The sequence below is a fragment of the Papio anubis genome, chromosome X (genome assembly GCF_008728515.1).
Source record: "Papio anubis isolate 15944 chromosome X, Panubis1.0, whole genome shotgun sequence".
In the NCBI taxonomy this organism is placed as follows: Eukaryota; Metazoa; Chordata; class Mammalia; order Primates; family Cercopithecidae; genus Papio; species Papio anubis.
In genome coordinates, this window is record NC_044996.1 from 52,470,609 (window position 1) to 52,491,306 (window position 20,698).

Here is a 20,698-nt window from a genome sequence, read left to right on the forward strand (position 1 = left end):
GGATTACAGGCGCCCACCATTATGCCTGGCTACTTTTTTTGTATTTTTAGTAGAGACAGGGTTTCACCATGTTGGGCAGGCTGGTCTCGAACTCCTGGCCTCGGGTGATGCGTCCGCCTCAGCCTCCCAAAGTGCTAAGATTACAGGTGTGAGCCACCGCACCCGGCCAATATTATTTCCATTTTATAGATTATTTCTAATAATCTAGTCAGAGAGGCTCCATGATGTCTGCAAGGTCACACAGCGAGTAAGAACTTTTTCTGTTTTCATCTTGAAGGCTCTGTGATTGGAAGCTTTGTAGGATTTTTCTTTAAATTTTTTTTCTTATGTGCTTTTTTTCAAAGCTTACAGCCATCTGCAGGAAACAATCTCCAGAGTAACTTTTGACCCTAACTGAAGCTGGGTCTACCAGGAACCAACATTTAAAAATATCTGTACACAAAGGTACATCATTGTTTCCCCCTCACAAAAATTATATATAATACATGTATATATAACTATATATAGACACACACACACACACACGCACACACACAGAGTTAAGAAATGACTGACCACACCTGTTTCTACTGGTTTAGCCCCCACAAAAATGTTTCTTTGTTATCAAATAGACACAGGTATTGAGCCAACCAGGATGAGGAAAGCTTCCTTCAAGAGAAAGGTGTGTACATAAGAGTGAAAGAAGAAAGAGGTTTCTAAACATATTTGAAAAATTGTCCAAGAGAGAGCTGTGGAGGGAGGAAGCTGAGAACAATGTGGGGAAAGGAAAGGAGACATCAGCCACACTGGTTGAGGAGTATGCTGTCTGACATAGTACAGCGTTATGTTTCTGACAGTGTTAACTTTTGTTTTTTGACAGTTAAGTTTAAAATTGGTCCTGATTTTTGCTGCTGGGAGTCTGATAGCAGAGGTAGAGTGAGGTGTTCCCCTCATTATTTCATTTCTTAATCTGCCTGCAGGAGGAAATTGCTCTGGTTGTGTTCACTGCCTTTGAACCTGTCGTGTTTAAGCAGGCTAGTGTATTTTCTTTCGCCCAAATAGTACACCTAGTCAGGCAGTCCTATTTACTTTGATTTCAGTGCATTTTCCAGAATCCTAATGAGGTGTGGCCTAGTGGTGTGAGCACAGGACCTGGCATGAAGAGTCTCAAATTCTAGTTGCAGATGCTAGATGCTTCTGTGTAGTAGAGGGCAAGTCTCTTGACCTCTTCTGTAATGCCATTAACAGGGTTAATAATATTTATTTAGCTCATAAAGGCAGCAGGGGGATTAAATAGTTAATGTTTTTTAAAAGGCTTTGAGAAAAAGAAAAGGCAAGTTTTTGTGTATTGTGTCCATTTTCAAATGCTAATTCTTATTAAGAGGAAGCATCTGCTCCATGACGGTCATTCAGCACCTCATGGAAGTCTTGCTGGCTGCATGAGTGGGAAAATTCTTCAATTTTGTGCCATGAGATCTGAGAAAATGTAGCTACCTTCAGCCCCAGTTATGAACTTGGGTGTCTGTTTTCTCCCTATCTAAAAACATTCTTCTTCTTTATGTGTTTTCTGAGGTTTAGTAGTTTTTCTCTCTTTTGCAATCTTTTTATGCTTACTGTTACTGGTGCAAAATGACTATTGTGTTTCAGCTGTGGGGGGAAATGAACCCTTTTTATAACAGCCAGTTAGACATTCTGGAAGTCTTTGTGATAAAAGATTTCATAGAAATACAAGGTGCTTTAGTAATTGTTCTGTCGGTGCCTTGCATAACTGCATTACAGATTTCTAATACTCTGGCAGTTTCAAGATGCTGATAATATTAGCCACTTTGTGAAGTGCAATTGTGGCTTTCTGTGCATGGTTGCCAGCACTCTCATGTCAGATAGTAGCCTTTTGGTTAATCTCTATTTTAAATCAGATCAAATTCTAACCTGCCCTCATCCCTCCTCATCCCCCTTCCCAAATAAAATGAGAAGCACTGTGAGGATTTGGGAGAAGGACAGGTGGGACATTTTAGAGAATGAGTAAACATATCTATTATTATTTTTTGAGTCATCTTCTTATTGCTTCCCAGTTACAGTTTATGAAGTGATGCCAAAGTGTAAGCTCTATCTTGCCTCCAACGCTGATTTGCTGCAATGCTTGTTTAAGTTGCTAGAAACTGGAGGCTCCTGTGGGTTTCCTTCTGTGCCTAATAATTTCAACAGAGCCAAATGCCCTTTGTTTACTACAGTCATAATTAGAGGGCTGCCAGTGTTAAGCAACCATGGAATCTGAGTTTGGGAAATGTTTATTGTGCCTCATTAAATCTGAAATGAGTACTTAAAGGTCAGAAATAAATAATCTGTTTATATTTTTGTGACAGTAAATATAAGTGAATGCTGTGTGTTCATATCCTTGACTCTACTCATTTCAGTGTACTGAGACACCCCTCTGTCTGCCAAGGCAGTAATCAAAATATCTGCAACAAAAGAGAACTATGGCAGGTTTCATTGATCACAAACAAGAAAATGATCTATTGTATTGTATCTAATTAGAAAACATCAATATTAGACGTTAATGCATTCACTATTTCCAAGATGGTCTATCACTTGATTGTTTTTTGTCAGCATGATAACATTTTACGGGCTTGAGCAACAAGCTGGTACGAGGGAAATGAATTTAGAATGATATGCCAAAGGCTGTTGCTCCTTCAGTCTTAAATAAGCTTGTAGAGGCAACTGGGTTTTTAGTGGCACATAATATAAATAATGGGATTGGGGTTGGAACAGAATTTGGGGGTGTTGTTTTGGCCCAAAGGCACACGGCCACCCGCCGCTTTCTCTAAATATTTTGAAAGTCTTTTCAGCTGACAAAGCTTACTCAATAGAACTTGTACTCTGCACACTCTGCAGGCAGTCAGGGCTCTGTAGCTGGTAAGTGGCAGAGAATTGAGGCACTGATATACTAGAATTTAGCAGAAAGGAATGGTCCAGCTCAGGTTCAGAGGGTCCTTCTCTGGGCCAGAAGGGCTCAAAGGTAGGCTGGATCCAGGAGAGCTCATACTGTGGGTTCCTGGATCCCATTGCTTGTGGGAGATTACACACACACACACACACACACACACACTCTCTTATATGTGTGTACATATATGTGTATATATTATGTATATGTATATATGTGTATATTTTTTTCTTTATTAGAGATGGGCTCTCACTATGTTGCCCAGGCTGGTCTTGAACTCCTGGCCTTAAGCGATCCTCCCATCTCAGTCTTCCAAGTCATTGGGGTTACAGGCATGAGCCACAATGCCCAACCCTCTTGTGGGAGATCCTATATGGGTTTATTATTGTCAGTTGGACCAGCTTTACCAAATCATAGCTTCTAAAATTGAAACCACCATCATGACTATTAATCTTACATCTTAGGTCACCTTCTAACAATGGTTGCCAGCGTGTCTAAAGAGCAACCAAAATGGTCATCAAGGTTTCGGGGAACAAAGTGGCTCACTTCTGGATCCCTTGGGCTCTGTGACTAGGCCCTCCAGCTAGGTCTGGAGAATGATTTCCAGTTAGTGTGTGCCAAGTTTTTCCTTTGTCTAAGTGCCGGACTATACTCCCCTGACCCTTTCACTGGAATGAGCCAAGGAAATCACTCAGATAAACATAGGTAGGAAGCGGGCTAATCACTTCCCTGATGTTACTGTTTTCTGATTGCTTCCTATCCCAGTAGCAGAAAATGCCAAGAACGGTGTTCCTGGGGTTTCTCTTATTGTCCTTGTTGCGGCATGCTCTAGCTGAGTTAGTACTTAATGTGGCTGTAGCACTTAACCTGTGTGTTTGTTTTCATGGCTCTTTAAAGGGGAAATAACAGTTGGCACTTGCTTGTAAAGTGCTTTGATATTTGGGGATGAAAGGCACTCTGTGCCTGCAAAATAGCTTTAATGTGTTGTTGTTACATGTTCAGGAGGGTGATTGGACTCCAGAATTTGTTCCACTGGCAAATGTGGCTGAGAGCTATTTGGTTCTCCATTAAGTTCTGTTTACATGGGATTAAATAGTTTGACTTACATGACTGGATTTTTCATTTTATTTGCTCTTGAGGTACTCTTACTCATACCAAGATATTGTTGATTTTGCATTTGTACATATAATAGGCATTAACTGCTTCCAGAGAGCTTTCTATAAGCAGATAATATTTCGGAGTGCACTCTGCCCACAAAGGACTTAGAAAAGGGTCAAGGGCCTTATTCAGAAACTTGTATTTGTTTTGTGGTATGGTGTTTAGGCTCGTCTTTCAGCAGGCTTTGAATTGTATGGATTACTGCAGACAGCTGCTAGGTTTCTCAAGGAGGCCTCTGTAGTGATATTCACAACTGGGTTGCTCTTCTAAAGGCATAACTTTGACCCAAAGATGAGATCAAAGAAAAATGCTTTCCCTAAGCCATCTTTGCCACCTCTAGGTAGGGTGACCACATCATTAGTGCCAGTGAAACAATAGGAATGATGATGAGAGGCTGCGACGAGGGGAATTCTTTCACTTTAGTTTGTTGAATGTTAACCACATGGCCTGTGTTTCTCATTGATAGCCCTGTCCTGACAGTCAGTGGGATGCTAGAGTTGTTTACCACCTGTAGAAAAGTAGCTGCCACACTGTCAATCTGTGACTCAGAGGTCTACATTCTGGTGAACCCTCGTCTTCTCACAGAAACATTATCTACTTGGGTTTGGGAACACTAACATATGTTGTCACCACCATTCACAGAGATGTGGTGGGACTGATGGAGTTAGATGGACAGAAAGCACCTAACTGTGTCATCTTATCCCTTTTAGTTATATATAGGCTGTTGTGTATTTATAAGGTAGTAATTGGGAATGATAACAGTGAACAAATTGTAACTACAGAAGGCAGTGTGCAGAGTGGATGCTTTCTGAAGAAGTAGAACCACCTTGGCCTAATAAACTTGGTCACCTTCCTTAATTGTGATAAGTAGCCTCATTCTTAATCCCTTCCATCTCTTCTCTGATCATTCATTGATGTATTACACGAACACATGCTAAATGTCTAGCATTGTGGCAGATGGCACAGGGACCTCAGAAGAGAGCTTCCAGTCCCGTTGAGAGATGAACTGACACACTACACATGAAATAATCATAGAACCTGAGGAAATGCATAATTACATGGTACAGTCTGTATACAAAGTGCTGAGAAAATGCTAAGCAATATGGGATGATCAATGATGGAGATATATTAGAAATGAGGGGAATTAGATGGCTTGTGTTGGATGACTGCTTAGCTAAGGACTTCATTTAGATTTAATGTTAATTGCAACAAGGAGCTACTGTAAGGTCTTGAAAAGAGAAGTGATGTGATGAAAATAATGGGTGAGGAAGATTATCCAAACAGCATTTTGCAGAATGAGGTAGAACAAATGAAGGTGAGAAAACAATGGCACAAGGTGATGAAGGCTGTGGAAATGGAGCCAAAAGGACAGATATATGAGCTATTTCTAAGAACTTTATGAATTGTATAACCTATTTGATAGGATAGGGAGGTTTCTTGCCTTTTATGATGTGGGTTATATACATATGACACATATGAGGGCCAGATTCTCTTATATGAGTCACCTACAGTCATTGAGCCATTAGGGTGTTATTTAGTTCTACAGAGTAGCAGTGTAATTCTCCAAGTTGCACTCCAGTAGCCTGCGTACAAGTATATGCATGTATCTGCAGGTACATAGGTGCCAGTCTGTATATGTGTATTTACCTGAATGTCTGACATTTTGATCATCTCTGGTAAAAGATCCATTAGTTTGTGAGCTCCTTGAAGGTTCAGGCTATTTTTTTTTTTAATTCCCAGGGTTTGGTTCATGCTTACTGGATAAATAAATGAATAAATTGAGAATCACTTTGTTTTAGACGGCTAGAATTGTTGGAGCTTGAAGGCAACATGGAATCCTTTTGGTTATTCTCCTCATTTTAAAGATAGATAATTTAAGGCCTCAAGAGGGTTAATGTGATTTATCCAAGGTCATCTGTAAGTTAATGACAATCCTAGGGAGAGAATCCAGCTGTCCCCACTACACCACACTGCTTTCTGTAGTCAAACTGTGTGTGTGTGTGTGTGTGTGTGTGTGTGTGTGTGTGAGAGAGAGAGAGAGAGAGAGAGAGAGAGAGAATGAATTTGAATTAGGGCTGGGGTGTGTGGGGAGCATACGATTGACAATAAGTGGTTAGTAGGAGTTTACCTAGTATGTTTTCTAGTTCAGGGCAAATATGAACTTTGTAATGTTGGCAGCTGGGGATGGTGCCTTTTATTCCACCTTCACTAATTCCTGCTTCGGTTGCTGCTGTCTGGATGGATGAGTCTTTGAATATACATTCTAGCTGGAGGCACGTCAGCTTTATTTTTATATAGAATTTACATATTCATTTTTATGTGTCAGGGATAGGAAGTAGGCAAAAACTATTTATTATCTCATTTCCAAAAACCATCTTTGTGAGGAGATGGCCATTTGAATATCTAAAACAGCAACCAGCTTTAGGAAAGGTTATGGGTCTTTTCATTATGGGTCAATGGACACAATTATCATTATTGGAAGTCAGTAGTTAAAAAAAGAAGTAGCATTTTATAATCACTTGGTTGTATATCTGATATGGGATTCCAGTTTTCCTGTTTTGATTGCTAAAGTGACTTAAGACTTAAAACCTTTAAAAAATTAGGTAGCAAGTTACAGTTATAATGCTTTTCAGCTTGATGGGACTTTAAAAGTGTAGCTTAAAAGTATCGTTCATTTTCAAATGAAAATCTAAAGATTTGAGTAACCTCTGTTTTAATCCCAGTGTCTACAACCTTTTTTTTGCTTGGTATAGTGACCTGGGATTTGTGCCACTGGAAAAAGAGTCTAGTCCTGGATATATCTGCATTTATTGGGCTTCTTTCTCCTTAGGGTCGAAGTCTCTCTGCTGATAAACGTGGTGCTGAGAGAGCTGCAGTCACTCTTCTAGAGACTAGGGCACGATTCAGTGAACTGTAAAAGTAATGCAAAATGACAATTAAAGTAGGGCATTCTCTGGTACCTTGGGGGCCTGACAAAGTGGAAGTATTTGACTTCTGATATGCCAGACTTACTAACGTAGAAATGTAATAACATATCCCCCACCCAAACGTCTTAGTAGAATCCTCCTATATCCAGAAGAGAGCTGAGAACAGCAAGTAGTAAGCAAATAAAGCTCCCAAGCAGCTAACAAACAAATACCCAAACAAACAACGAAAACCAAAACATTGCACAAAAATCCCTATATTAAAGATCATGTAATTTCCCCCTTAGGACTGCAACATCTCAGCTCTCTATGCAGAACGTTGCAACTCTTTTTTTCTCGACACAAATATAATTGTATAGTTTCCAAGAACACAGTAGAGTAAAAGCGTCAAACTTGAAATGGAAGAAAAGCTACTTTTGATATACCAACAGCACTGAAAAGTTAAAAACACTATGTTTGATGGAAGGTTGGTGACGATCCTATGTTAAAAATTAAAGACGAGAAAAAAACCACAGCAGTTTGGGGCTGTTGAGTATACAGGCAAAACCTGCATGGGGTAATAATTTACATTTATAAAGATGCTCCTAAGTAACCAATAAGTGGTTAAATTATGTTTTTATACCCTGTTTTAAGGAGGACAACTTTGTGATATGTTTCAGAAACAAGGCAGATGGTTAGGATTTTAAATCAAAGTTTTAGATCTTAAAGGAGAATGCCCTAAGCTATCTGGGAAACTGAGCTGTCCAGAATTATTTATTGTTTGAGAATTTTTAAAAATCAAAATTTTATTAAACCTAGGTCAAGTGAGACACCTGCTTTCACTGTTACACCCAAGGATAAAGAATTCAAATTAGAAAAAGAATTTGTCATTTTGGGAGGCCGAGACAGGCGGATCACGAGGTCAGGAGGCCATCCTGCTAACATGGTGAAACTCCGTCTCTACTAAAAAATACAAAAAAAAACCTAGCCCGGCGAGGTGGTGGGCGCCTGTAGTCCCAGCTACTCAGGAGGCTGAGGCAGGAGAATCGCGTAAACCCGGGAGGCGGAACTTGCAGTGAGCTGAGATCCAGCCACTGCACTCCAGCCTGGGCCACAGAGCGAGATGCCGAGACAGGCGGATCACGAGGTCAGGAGATCGAGACCATCCTGGCTAACACGGTGAAACCCCGTTTCTACTAAAAAAAAAAAAAGAAAAAGAAAAAAAATTTGTGATAAATATACTAAATAATAAGAAAGTGACTCTTATTTACCACTGAGATGAAATAAAAAAGTTTGCTCTAGACTCATTTTTTTAATGTCACAATTAGGTTTTTCCAAAGCAAATGTTGTTCTTATCTCTTTGCTGTGTTCTTGTGTTAACCTGCCTGTCTCATTAGAAATGGGGACATTTCCTAGTGAAATTAATGTGACATTTAGAGAAAATTTCCTCTCTCAAATGTTTCATGTTGTTTGCCATTTAGTATACTTAGAGAAGGTATTGGAATAATGTCAAGCAAATTTTGATTAAATAAGGCTAAGTAGGAGCCAATACACTCATGAAAAAAAAAAAAGGCTTTTGTATTATATCTTAAAGAATGTATTTCTTCTGTGGTTCTTTATCCTATATTGAGATGACCTTGGTAGGTAATCTGACAAAAGAAATGACATCTTCTAAACAACTGGGCTTGCCTTAGAAAATGCAGCACATTAGGTCAGAGCCTGTGGCCAGTCCTTTGCTCAAGACAGTTATTTGCCACCCTGGAGGTACGCTAAAATTTCCTGGAAAGCTTTTAAAAAAACCACCCAGTGCCTGGGTCCAATTCCAGGCTAATTACCTCAGAATCTCTTGGAGTGGGTCCTTGGTGACAGTATTTTTATTTTTTATGTTTTACAAGAAGATTCTGAGTTGATTCTCATTTGTAGTTAGGGCTGAGAGCCACTGGCTTAAGACATACAAACTGTTCATTAAGAAAATATTTCCTTCTTCAGGATGATCTGAATCTCATCCTTTGCTCCACCAGAAGTGTGAAAAAATATACTCTCTCAGTGCACAGGAGTTGGGTTTGGGCATACACCTCGAACCAGTATGAGCTAGAACACTTGATGTCAGTATACATAGACCCATAATATAATAGCCCATCTATGGCCAGTTAACTCAGTTGTTTGGAATGTAGTACTAATGAGGCCAGAATAGTGTATTCTGTCCAATTAGAATAATTCTGTTGCATAGATTTTTCCCATAACTGTAACCCAGCTGCCTCACAAAGAGACCTGAGACGGATTACAAAGGCACAAGACAATGGATGAATCAGCATAGCCCCATCCATTCTGGGAAAATCGGTTCTAGGAACCTGCCACATTGACTAGCGCTACTAATTGCATTAGGATGCAGCATGGGACATCTGCCCATGATGGTTTGTTTTGATTTGGGGGAATATATTTTCATTTGAAGGTCAGGACCCATAAGAATGGGTGGTTTATTCCTTTGGAGTTAAAAAAGGAGGAAGAAAGATAGGAAGGTTATAAGCTTCTATGATATTCTCCTCTTTACAGTAGCAAATCATGCCTGGCACATCTGCCCAAGGTTAACAGAACTGTATTTGGGGGAAGAAGTGTTAAGGTAATTACAAACAAGCCCTCGAGACTTGTCTCTTCTCAACTCAGTGCCCGGGAGTGGGAATTCTCATGATGAGATATATTATGGCATTAGGACCAAGAAGTAGTATTTTCATTAGCGATAAAATGTGCATAGTATTGCTTTTTTTGCCTGAACATGTGGCTCTGGCACCATGCCTGGAGGTCAGGTCACCATGGAGCTTCATATTTGATGCACAGTGCACACAGGTTCCATGCCTTCATATGCAAAGATATGGAAAATTTTCTACTTGAGAACTGTCTTCTTTAAAGGCAGTAAAGACAGATTCTTTAAATACAGTAGCTTGGGTTGCTGCTTATCCTTTTCCTGCAAAGCCAGTATCCTCTAGATTTCCTTTTTGTATTTTTGTTTCTTTACTAACCTTCTTGAAAAAATGGTTTAGTAAGTTTGGAAGATGAGATGGAACATGCATGTGCCACTATTTTATTGCCTGAATGAGGTCAAATTCCTGATCCTACTTGGAGTTAGTTGCAGGTTCTGAATAAAGCAGGGGATCAGGATTCCCGCCATTCCTGTTATGGGTCTGATAAATGCAGCTGAAATTCTCCTTCGGATTCATGTTCTATTATCCCTATTTTACAGAGAGGGAAACTGAAGCACACAGGGATTAAGATCGCAGAGTGAAATGAATATTTGAACTGCTGAGTGCTTAATCAGTTCCGGGTTTTAACAGAAGTATTAGTCCATTCTTAAGTTGCCCTAAAGAAATACCTGAGACTGGGTAATTTCGTGAAGAAAAGTGGTTTAATTGGCCCATAGTCCTGCAGACTGTACAGGAGGCATGATGCTGACATCTGCTTGGCTTCTGGGGAGGCCTAAGGAAACTTACAATCATGATGGAAGGTTAAGGGGGAGTAGGCATATCACATGGCCAGAGGAGCAAGAGAGAGAGATGGGGAGGAAGGACTACGCACTTTTAAACAACCAGATGTGACGAGAACTCCTTCACTATCGAGAAGACAGTACCAAGAGGGATGGTGCTAAACCATTCATGAGAAATCGCCACCATGATCAAATCACTTCCCACCAGGCCCTACCTCCAACATTGAGGATTATAATTCAGCATGAGATTTGGGTGGGGACAGAGGTCCAAACCACATCCACAGGGTAGCATAATTTTTGTGGGGTGGTGAACTTCCCACTTGTTAAATTATATATTGTACTGAATACCATAGATGAACACATTTAACCAACATCATTTTTACCTGTTATATTGGTACAACAATTAAACATCTTTGTTGGTTGACTGACTGTTGGATAAACTTCTTCCAGCAAATACTTGGATTGTATTTCTAACACAGCTTCAACTTTGCCTCCTAATCCTGTTTGTGACAATTTCAGCATTCACTCTCTAAAGAAACCAGAAAGGAACCAACCCTTTTGATTCTTAATCTCCCAACCCATGCTTCCAATAGCATTAAAAATTGCTTGGGTTTACATTAAAAAGGGGATATAAACTTCTAGACAAAAGCAGTGTGAGTAGATATTACACAGTCCATCTTCAAATGAGGGGCATGGGTGGGTTTGTGAACACACCTGAGTAAGTGCAGGGCAATGTTGGGATTTAGTTTCCTTTGAAGTACTGTCTCCTCCTCTCTCTCACACATTCACCATCCCCGTTACTACCTATTGTAGGCAGTTGGGGTCTGTACTCTGACTGCTGGCTGTTTGGTGCCCATGTGGTAGCTGGATCTGCTATTGCTTGTTCTGTTTTCTTCTCCATCAAACTGTGAGCTCCTTGGAAGCAAGGGCTGCATCTAGGAGCCTAGAACAGTTAGTTTCTGACAGCTAGAGGTCTGAGAGGAATCTGCTATTTTGTTTGCTAGATAGCAGTTGTGTTTCCTTTTCCACACACTCCCAGTTGACGTAATTTCAGAAGGCTCCTAAGGAATAGTGGGAATGGTGGAGATTTCTAGTGGGATGGCAAGAGGTTCGGGGAGATGTGTTTGGGTAGTTTCTGGATTATACAATGGTACAAGAAGAGTGGTACTTTAGTGCTGGGCGTGAGATCACTTTACCAGGACATTCAGTTACTTTAGTGTTGACTTTTCTCTGGATTTCACCCTTCTAAGGCTTTTCCCCTCTAGTTCTCCCAACCTCTGGGTGATCATAAGCTGTTTTTCCGTCTCTTTCATCTGGCAGGTATTCTGCATTTGCTTTTATAAAGCCATTGCTCCAGCAGTCTGCTGTAACCAGATTAAACAGCGGTGTTCTAATGATAGGAGCTGAGACGGGGGTTTGCTTGCAAACTTCATGTTTCACATGAAAGGCTTTGGCACCCCCTGTGGAATGCCCTTCACCCTGTTTTAGGCATAATGCTTGTTTGCCTTTATATCTGTGATAAAACAAAGGCCTTCCTGCATAACCAGTGCTGAGCAAATGTCTTGAAACAAAGGGAAGTGCGGAGTTTAAATCCACAGTGGGGGATTACCTTGCCTGCATTTCCATATCTTTGGAATAAATATTTTAACATGTTAATTATCTACTACTAATAAAAATACCTTTGAACTTCCAGTCAATTTGATGGGCATAGAATTTTCTCCACTGGGGAATGGGAAGCAATTAGTTTCTGTAAGGATTGTAGGTCACGTTATCTCTTCTCGGTAAGTGGCCGCATGGTCAGTAGCCAGTCATATTCTAGGGAATGTTTATGCCAAGGCTGTCCTGGTCTGCAGTGGGGAGCTACTGCCTCCAGGAGCCCCTAGGGCCTGAAGGAGGCAGAGGCTGCTGCTCCACTGTGGCCTTGGGTTCCAATTCACTCGCTGCTTCTTGGCCCAGAAGAAAAATTCCTTCTAAGTAGGATAGTTCGAAATCTACTTATGAATCATCTATGTAACTTTTTAATTTTTTCTTCTCATTGCAGACTGAAAACTATTCTTTTGACTCCAACTACGTGAATAGCCGAGCCCATTTAATCAAAAGGTATGTTGGTTTGCTTGCTTATTGCTACAACTAAGCTTGATTTAACATTAAAAAGCAAAACAGATTAAAAATTTTAAACCGTATTTTTTTGGGGGATTTTAAAATGAATGTCTAACCTACTTATTGTAGAAAGTTTGGAGAATTGAGAAAAGCATAAAAAAGTAAATAAACATCACTGGTAATTTCATCAATCAAAGGTAATCACTGTTGACATTTTATATTTCTTGGTATGAAAATGTATGTATAAACACTCAAAATTAAAAATAAAATTGGGATTATATTAAAATATAGTTTTATCTAGTGACAGAAATCCGATATTACAAATATTTACTATTTCTAATATTCCTAATATTATTTCTAATTTCTAATATTATTTCTAATATTTCTAATGTGATATTAGAAATATACGGTAGAAAACTTTCACAATCATGTTGATACCAAAATTCTTGTTGCTCTTCACTTTAAATAAAGGAAAGCCTTAAAAATTTTATGCATGTAGAACTTCCCATGAGTTTTGAGATTGATGCTATTTCAACAACTTTGAAATCATTTTAAGGATATTTTAATGACAGAAGCTAATCCGTTCCTTTCTAGATGAGAGAGAAAAAGAAATTTGCCTGATTCTTCTTAAAATATTTAGAAGTGTTTCAGAGGAAACAAAGTTGAGATTTATGTGATTGGTTGGTCATAATTTAGTATCCAAGGAGCCATAATAGATGTTGAGTACAGAGCTGAATATTGCCAAGAAAGATCCCATCTGGTGCAGTGGGCTACACCCAATGGGAGAAGGACAAGGAGTTTGGGAAGCCCTCTAAAAGGTGGAAACTGAGCAAAGAAGATAACCTCTTGCACAGAAAGACCAGTCCTGACCATTCAAATGATGCCTTTATTGCTGTTTCATGTAGATATCGCTTACATAGTCCAGTGGTTATTCTGCAGCTAAAATTGAACTCTGAGTATGTTTGTTAAAATAATAGAAATGAAACAGAGAGGCAAGCAGGGTATGTTAGAGCTGTAGCAGAGAAGATTTGCAAATTCTATTATTTTGCTGGCTCTAATCCCATAAAGTTACATCACCAGAAGAGTAGATTTCAAGGAATAAACAAGCTTCAGGTAACTTGCATTCATGTCTAATTTAATTCATGAGGCTTCAGTAACCCCTAAACCTTGCTAAGTTTATCTGTATTGGTCTGGAATTGCTTGTGACCTTAAGTGACGATCATTAGTTGTCTGAAAATGGGTAGCCCTTGTATTATCAGTGAAAGCACAGTTGAGAAATTTTTTTTTTTTGAGGGGTTGGGAGGAATCCATTTAGAATATTTTCCTGGCTCACAGAATAAAAGCAAAAGGTGAGGAATTCAAAATTATCTGACTAATTTGTTTTAGAAAGAAAAAAATAACCCTCTTATGTGCACTGATTAGAGTGCCTTTATAGCAGAAACCTGCTTTGTTTTCTGCTTCCGGATTGTTACTTTCAAAGCTCCATTTTAAAACTTTGATAAAAACAGTGACTTGCCTTAGCCTCACAGGTCCCTTGGGCTAACTCAGGGTACCTGGGAATTCTATAGCCAGGTTAAACAGATAACATGATGCTGGGCGCAGTGACTCATGCCTGTAATCCCGGTGCTTTGGGAAGCTGATGGTGGAGGATTGCTTGAGGCCAGGAGTTGGAGACCAGCCTGGGCAAAATAGTGCAACCCCCCCCCCAACCCCCTACCATCTCTACCAAAAAGAAAAATAAATAAATAAAATTAAAAACCTGATAATATGAGTCTGATTGTCACAGCCTGGAAGAAAGCTAAGACTCCCAGGCACCCTTGCATCTTACATCAGTCCTGACTATCCAATTTACAAGGTAGACTGATAAGATAAAAACTTATGTTTAAACATTAATGGCTTTGGGGATACATGCATTTCCACAGCAGCATTGAGACTTACTGGGAACTTCTGATTTTGGTTAATTATTTTATGTTTTTTGTTTATAGACACATACTCACAAAAGGCACAACCGAGACTTAATGGACTCTTGGTGAAAAAGTCTCCTGATTTTTCATGAAATCAAAGATAGCTTTTTTTTTTTTTTAATAAAAGCAGGGACCACCTTGATCAAGAGGAAACATCTGAAAACTCAGGGACACATGCATTTTTGCCAGGGTTCTGTTAAGAGAACTGTGAGGGCTTTGGGAAACCCTGAAGGCCTTGGAATTTGTGTGGTCAATTGAGTATAGACGAAGCATAATACTTAGAAAGATACAGGGAATCTTGTGTGCTATGCTGTTCTGGGGACCAACTGTGTTAAATGTAAAATGTGAGGAAAATGTTGAGAGTGGTGGCTAACACCAGGTGATAAAGTCATGCAAAGCTTGTTCAAATAGCTCACAGCAATGTTTGAAAGGGGTTTTGCTGTATGTGGTTTCTTGAAGATCCATTTACATGCGTGGTAAAAGCTCTTGGCCAGGAAATTCTGAATCTGATTATCAGTTTTAATTTTACTATCAAGTCCCTGTTTCTTTGAATGCCAATACAATTTCAGGCTAACTTTGAGAACTTCTTTTTCTTTTTTCTTTTCTTTTCTTTTTTTTTTTTGAGACCGAGTCTTGCTCTGTCGCCTAGGTTGGAGTGCAGTGGCGCGATCTCGGCTCACTGCAACCTCCACCTCCTGGGTTCAAGCTATTTTCCTGCCTCAGCCTCCTGAGTAGCTGGGATTACAGACATGTGCCACCGTGCCTGGATAATTTTTTTTTATTTTTAGTAGAGATGGGGTTTCGCTATGCTAGCCAGGCTAGTCTCGAACACCTGACCTCAAATGATCCACCCACCTTGACCTTCCAAAGTGCTGGGATTACAGGTGTGAGCCACCACGCCCGGCTGAGAACTTATTTTTCTATCCGTGTTCTCTTCTTCTATTCACTTTCTACTTATTCAAGGATGTTTCTTGGACCCTTCTTTTCGGCATTCTTTAGCAGTTGTTAGCATTCTTAGCCAGACTGTTTACATACAGGCATCTTTTCCTCTTTTACCTCTATCTACCCTGAGTAGTTGAACAGCAGCCACCACTGTCCATCTCTGGGTCTTTCCTTCATCAGTCAGGGTTCCTACATGAAATAGTTGGCACACCTAAATTGGAATGGCTTGAGGAAAGTTTATTTACAAAGGGGACCATTTACAAAGGCTTGGGCATGGGTAGTGAACCTCAAGGGATACTGCAGTATTATGGCACTGGAGGAACTAAAAATACTTCAGACAGGACCAGGGAAGAGAGCATGTAGGGAACACTGACTTGAGAGTAACAGTGACTTCTGGTTGGCCAAGGGATCCAGTCATCATGAAGTGACAAGCAATATCCTGATATCATTGTTCTCCCCTGCTCTGATCTCCTGCTGGTGTCTTCCTTTGGCTAAACGCAACAGAAAGCCAGAGGGCAAGGGGGTTCTCATAGGCACAAATCAAGGCTGAGAAAGGAGCTCAGCCTTGGGAAAAGGAAGTGATATGACGGGCTTCCCATAATGTTATGCACCAAGGAATCTAGCATTATATTTCTGTAGGTTTTTTTTTCTTTCTTTTTTCAGAATGTCACTTGCAATCTGCAGGTGTACCCAAGGAGGCTTATGTGAGGACCCCAGATTAACAAATCATGGCAGTGCAGAGTTTCTTCTGAATGGCCTTCCTTCCTGCTCTGTTTGTTTCTTGCTGTCTTCTCAGAGCAAGGAAAGCCAGCAGTGGTACTTTGTCCCTGCTGCAGCACTCTTTCCTCATGCCCGTTTTGTGGGCTGCTGTCTGGTATCCACTCCTACAGTGCTTTGGGAACAATATCAAGCAGGGCATAAGGCTGTGGCCCAAAGAAAATGAAATAGAAAATGAACAAAGCACTGACTCAGTGTGGAAAGGATTAGGAGCTTTGGCTTCCTAAATCATGCACAATGCTTTCTTTTCCACCCAAATTGTCCTGGGGTTTTTACAGCATCTCGTATGGTGCCTTGTATATAATAAATGCTTGGTACATGTTTATTGAATGAATGCATAAGAGGAATTGAAGAAAACCTTAGCATTTTTCTGTTAAAGACTAGCACTAGATTTCTCTTTAAGCTGGTGATTTCTGGATTTTAATGTGCATTGGAATCACTTGGAAGCCTTGTTAAATGCAGAGATGCTAGCTCCATCCCTAGAGAACCTCCAGTTGTAACAGGTTCCCAAGGTGATTGTGATACAGGTGGTCCAGAAACCACTCTAGGATTTTCCTTGTATTACTTAAACACAGTTATAATAATCTTCATTCTCACTCCTTTCTCATTCTTAGCCTCAGATATCATTCCCTGGGTATGTGGTATCACCTACTGTAAGATATAACCTGTTTCCATTCAGATTCTTATGTCTTTTGGAAAAGAGCTCTAATATTTCAGATGGTAAATATGGGTCAGAATTTGTGTGATGTTCATTCATCATGCATCTGCTGAGTAACTCTTCGGTGCAGAACCCTGTTCTAGGTGTTTTCAAACATATCTGTCTTTCTGTTGGCCACCAGAGCAGTAATAGAAACATGTGCATTTGCAGTATCATTGGAAACAGGAACCCCTAATTTATTGTCCCACAAAAGTTGTTTTACAAGTCCTTCATCTCCCAAGAGGTATGCAGGTAATAAAGCAAGTGAAATCAGCATTTTTTATGCCTGGCATAAATTGTTATTTGTTTTGGGTGAGTAGCCATTTACCAGGCTGTTTTACAATTTGCGGCATCTTGCTCACTGGGTCTTAAACTGCCTTACACAAATCCATTCATTAAACCACTAAATGCTCTTACAAGATCAGTGTAAGTGGTGCTTAGTTTGTCAGATGGGCAAACTAATCTTTAAATGAGTTAACTATTTCAAGGTTTTGGGGAGTTGTTATACCTCTTGCTTTTTATTCTGAGACTACACAACTTACCATGTTCACACTACCAGTCCCTTACATCCTAGTAGCTAATCCTTCACTGTTTTATTATTTCCATCATTTCTATTTAAAAAAACAAAATCTCTGAGGTTGTTTATAACATTCAGATGCCTATAAAAAAGATGATCAAATTTTTGAAAGGCAGATGCAAAACCAATTAGGAGAAGTAAGGTAGACATCCCTGGCATCCAGGGAGGTAACTGACTGCAACTAAACATTACATTTATGTTGAAGTTTTTGAGAAATCAAGACAAAGCAGTAAGTACATCAAGTGATATAGTTTTCATTATTCACTAAAGGAAGGATGGCCATTTGACAGGAGAACTATTATTTTCTGTTCTTTAATGTTAGAAGAAATTAACCTAATAGTATGTGACTATTGTTTACAGAAGATATAGAAGAGTTCCTTAAATATAAATTTTCTATACCAATCCTATAAAAACTATGGACATAATATTTAATTGTAACTCAGTGAAAACATGACTACACAGAATAATGATCATATTAAACAATAACCACTTATGGAGCATTTATGTGTATCTGGTACTTCATGTACAGTGTCTCTTTGAGTCTTCTAAATGGCCTTGTGAAGGGGATTTTAGCAAACACATTTTACAGATAAAGAAACTGAGATTTAAAGACATTAGATATCAGGTCCAGGGTCACACAGATGAAGTGGCAGATTATAGATTATTACCTCTCCTAATGACTCCAAGTTCAGGCTGTTCACTGCAGTCTGCTATAGAAATAAAGAACCTGGAGCAGTTGTTCTCAACTGTGGGGTGATTTGGCAATGTCTCTTTGGAGACACTTTTGGTTTTTTCCCTTAAATGGGGGTCACTACTGGCATCCAGTAGATAAAGGGCAGGGATGTTGTTAAACACCTTATAATGCACAGGACAGCCACAACAAAGGATTATGCAGCCCCAAATGTCAATATTGCCAAGACTGGGAAGCCCTGTTCAAAGGGCTGGTTAGTTACATTGCCCCCATACTAGACCCCTCACCATCATATGTTTCAAGCAAGTTTCAACAGCTGCTGAATTCAGAGTTGAATCCTCTGGCTTAAAGTGACAAATTTGTGTTGTGGATTAAGGAAATTTTCAGACACCAGAAAATATACAGGTTGGAAAGTTAAATATTTGTTATAAAAATGGAGTTACCTGAATATCATCCAGGCAGGTCATTGCCTTCCTCCAGAGGTACATGGATGCTTGTAGGCAGGCACCCACCTCACAAAACAGAGAATAATTTCTAAAAAACAAACTTTAAATCTATTTAAACTGTGGGATTATAACAGTATTTACAGAAAACTCCATCATATGTGCCATAAAGCTAGAAATGGTGAAACACTTTAAATCATGTGTTTCCAATTGGCCATCATGACCATTAAAGAACTGTAAGATAATTTTTTTTTTTTTTAAAGAACAGCATCCTGGTGGGTCCATAAGGCTGAGTTAGCTGTGTGACATAAATTGAAGGAGCTGAATGAGCTGGCCTATTGAGTAATTTTAATTTTAGTGCAGTTGATGCCCAGTTATTCTTTCTGAAAATAATTAGCTAACAGGTCAATGCTTCACTCTCTCCTGCTCTTCATTTTCTTATAATTATGGCTTTCCAGTTACTGCCTTCCTGATCTTTACTTTTTATATTCAGGTCAGCAAGCATTCTACATCTAGGTTGGTCATATGTTAAAAATCTGCTGTGATTCTTCTTGACCAAGTGTGGAAAGTGACAATGTATCCATTGTGTCCATGGCATAGCTCTTCATTATGTGTACTGAATCTTCTTATCGGTCTCAGAGAGCCAGGCCTGTGAATGTCCAAGGTTGAGCAGATCAAGTGAGTTTGCAGTGTCATCTCCACAGGACTCTTTTCTCAGAGGCATAGTAGGTCTACTAGGGTTTGTTCTAATTCACAAACATAACACTCTTCCTTGTTGAGGCAACAACACATTTTCTTGAGTGTGCCTTTGCTGCTTCCTCACCGACTAGGGAATGGATTCACCATCCACTAGGTATTTCAGATGCATAATTTATGGTTCATGGTGTAGCACAGCTGTGGATTCTGTCAGGACATACAAAGTATTAGAAATAGCAGATGGATGCCCTATAGCTGTACCTTATGCATTTTTCTCTATTTCATGAGAAATGTTGTGGAGTTCTTGGATTGCATGCTTAGTGCATTGGATGGTAGATTGATTTAATAAATGCAAGAATCATTTTACACATCAACACTTGAGCTGAAAGTTTTCATGTTCTTAATATAACTATACTCAGAGTTGTATTAGTGCTCACTTTCTGGTTCTCACTTTTGTCTTACCTTCTATATTAGTTAGGGTTCTGCAGAGAAACAGAACCAATAGGCATATCTAAATCTATAAATATGTAGAAAGAGTTTTATTGTAAGGTATGGGCTCATGTGATTATGGGGGCTGAGGAGTCTCATAATCTGCCATCTGCAAGGTGGAGAACCAGGGAAGATGGAAGTGTAGTTTGAAAGCCTGAGAACCAGAGAGCCAATAGTGTACATTCAAGTCTGGGCCTGAAGTCTTGAGAACCAGGAGCACTGAGGGCGGGAGATGATTAATGTTCCAGCTCAAGCAGTAAGGCAGAGAGCAAACTCAACTTCCTTCTCAATTTTTGTTTTATTCAGTCCTTCAGTGGATTGATGATGCCCACCCACATTGGGGAGAGTTATCTGCTTTACTGACCCTACCAATTCAAATGCTAATTTCTTCTGGAAACACCTTCATAGACACACCCAGAAATAATGTTTAACCAGTTATCTGGGCATTCCATGGTGCAGTCAAGTTGACTCACAGAATTAAACATCACACTTTCCATGCTCAGCTACTGACTCTCCTCTTTTTCTTTGAATATGTTCATCTGTTTTTCTCAGATAAAACTGACCTGGGTTCTCTGATCCTGATAATCCTTCCTATTTTAGTTACACTACTTCAATTTCTGCTACCTTTGCTTTTTACAGTTGGTTAGTAGACATCTTTTAGGAGTCAATATACATAGTGGTTAAATTTCTAGGCAGGCTCTGAAGCTAGACTACCTGTTTTCAGTCTTAGATCCGCTATACTTTTTACCAGCTGTGTGACCTGGGGCGAGTTATCTCACTTCCATGTACCTCTGGTTTTTTTTCACCTGTAAATGAGAATATTAGTAGCACCTTTCTCTTATACAGTTGTGATGATTTAAACA

General features: G+C 39.6%; 1 protein-coding gene across 4 annotated transcripts in view; it reads left to right on the forward strand.

The window, feature by feature from the left end:
* The window catches only part of PCDH19 (protocadherin 19), a 114,276-nt gene that overhangs the window by 44,247 nt on the left and 49,331 nt on the right, over positions 1–20,698 (forward strand). For all 4 annotated transcript variants that reach the window (XM_017954249.3, XM_017954250.3, XM_009197915.4 and 1 more), the window contains one exon: positions 12,501–12,559. In XM_017954249.3, the coding sequence (XP_017809738.1) occupies positions 12,501–12,559 (59 nt within the window). The remainder of the gene's footprint in view (positions 1–12,500; positions 12,560–20,698) is intronic.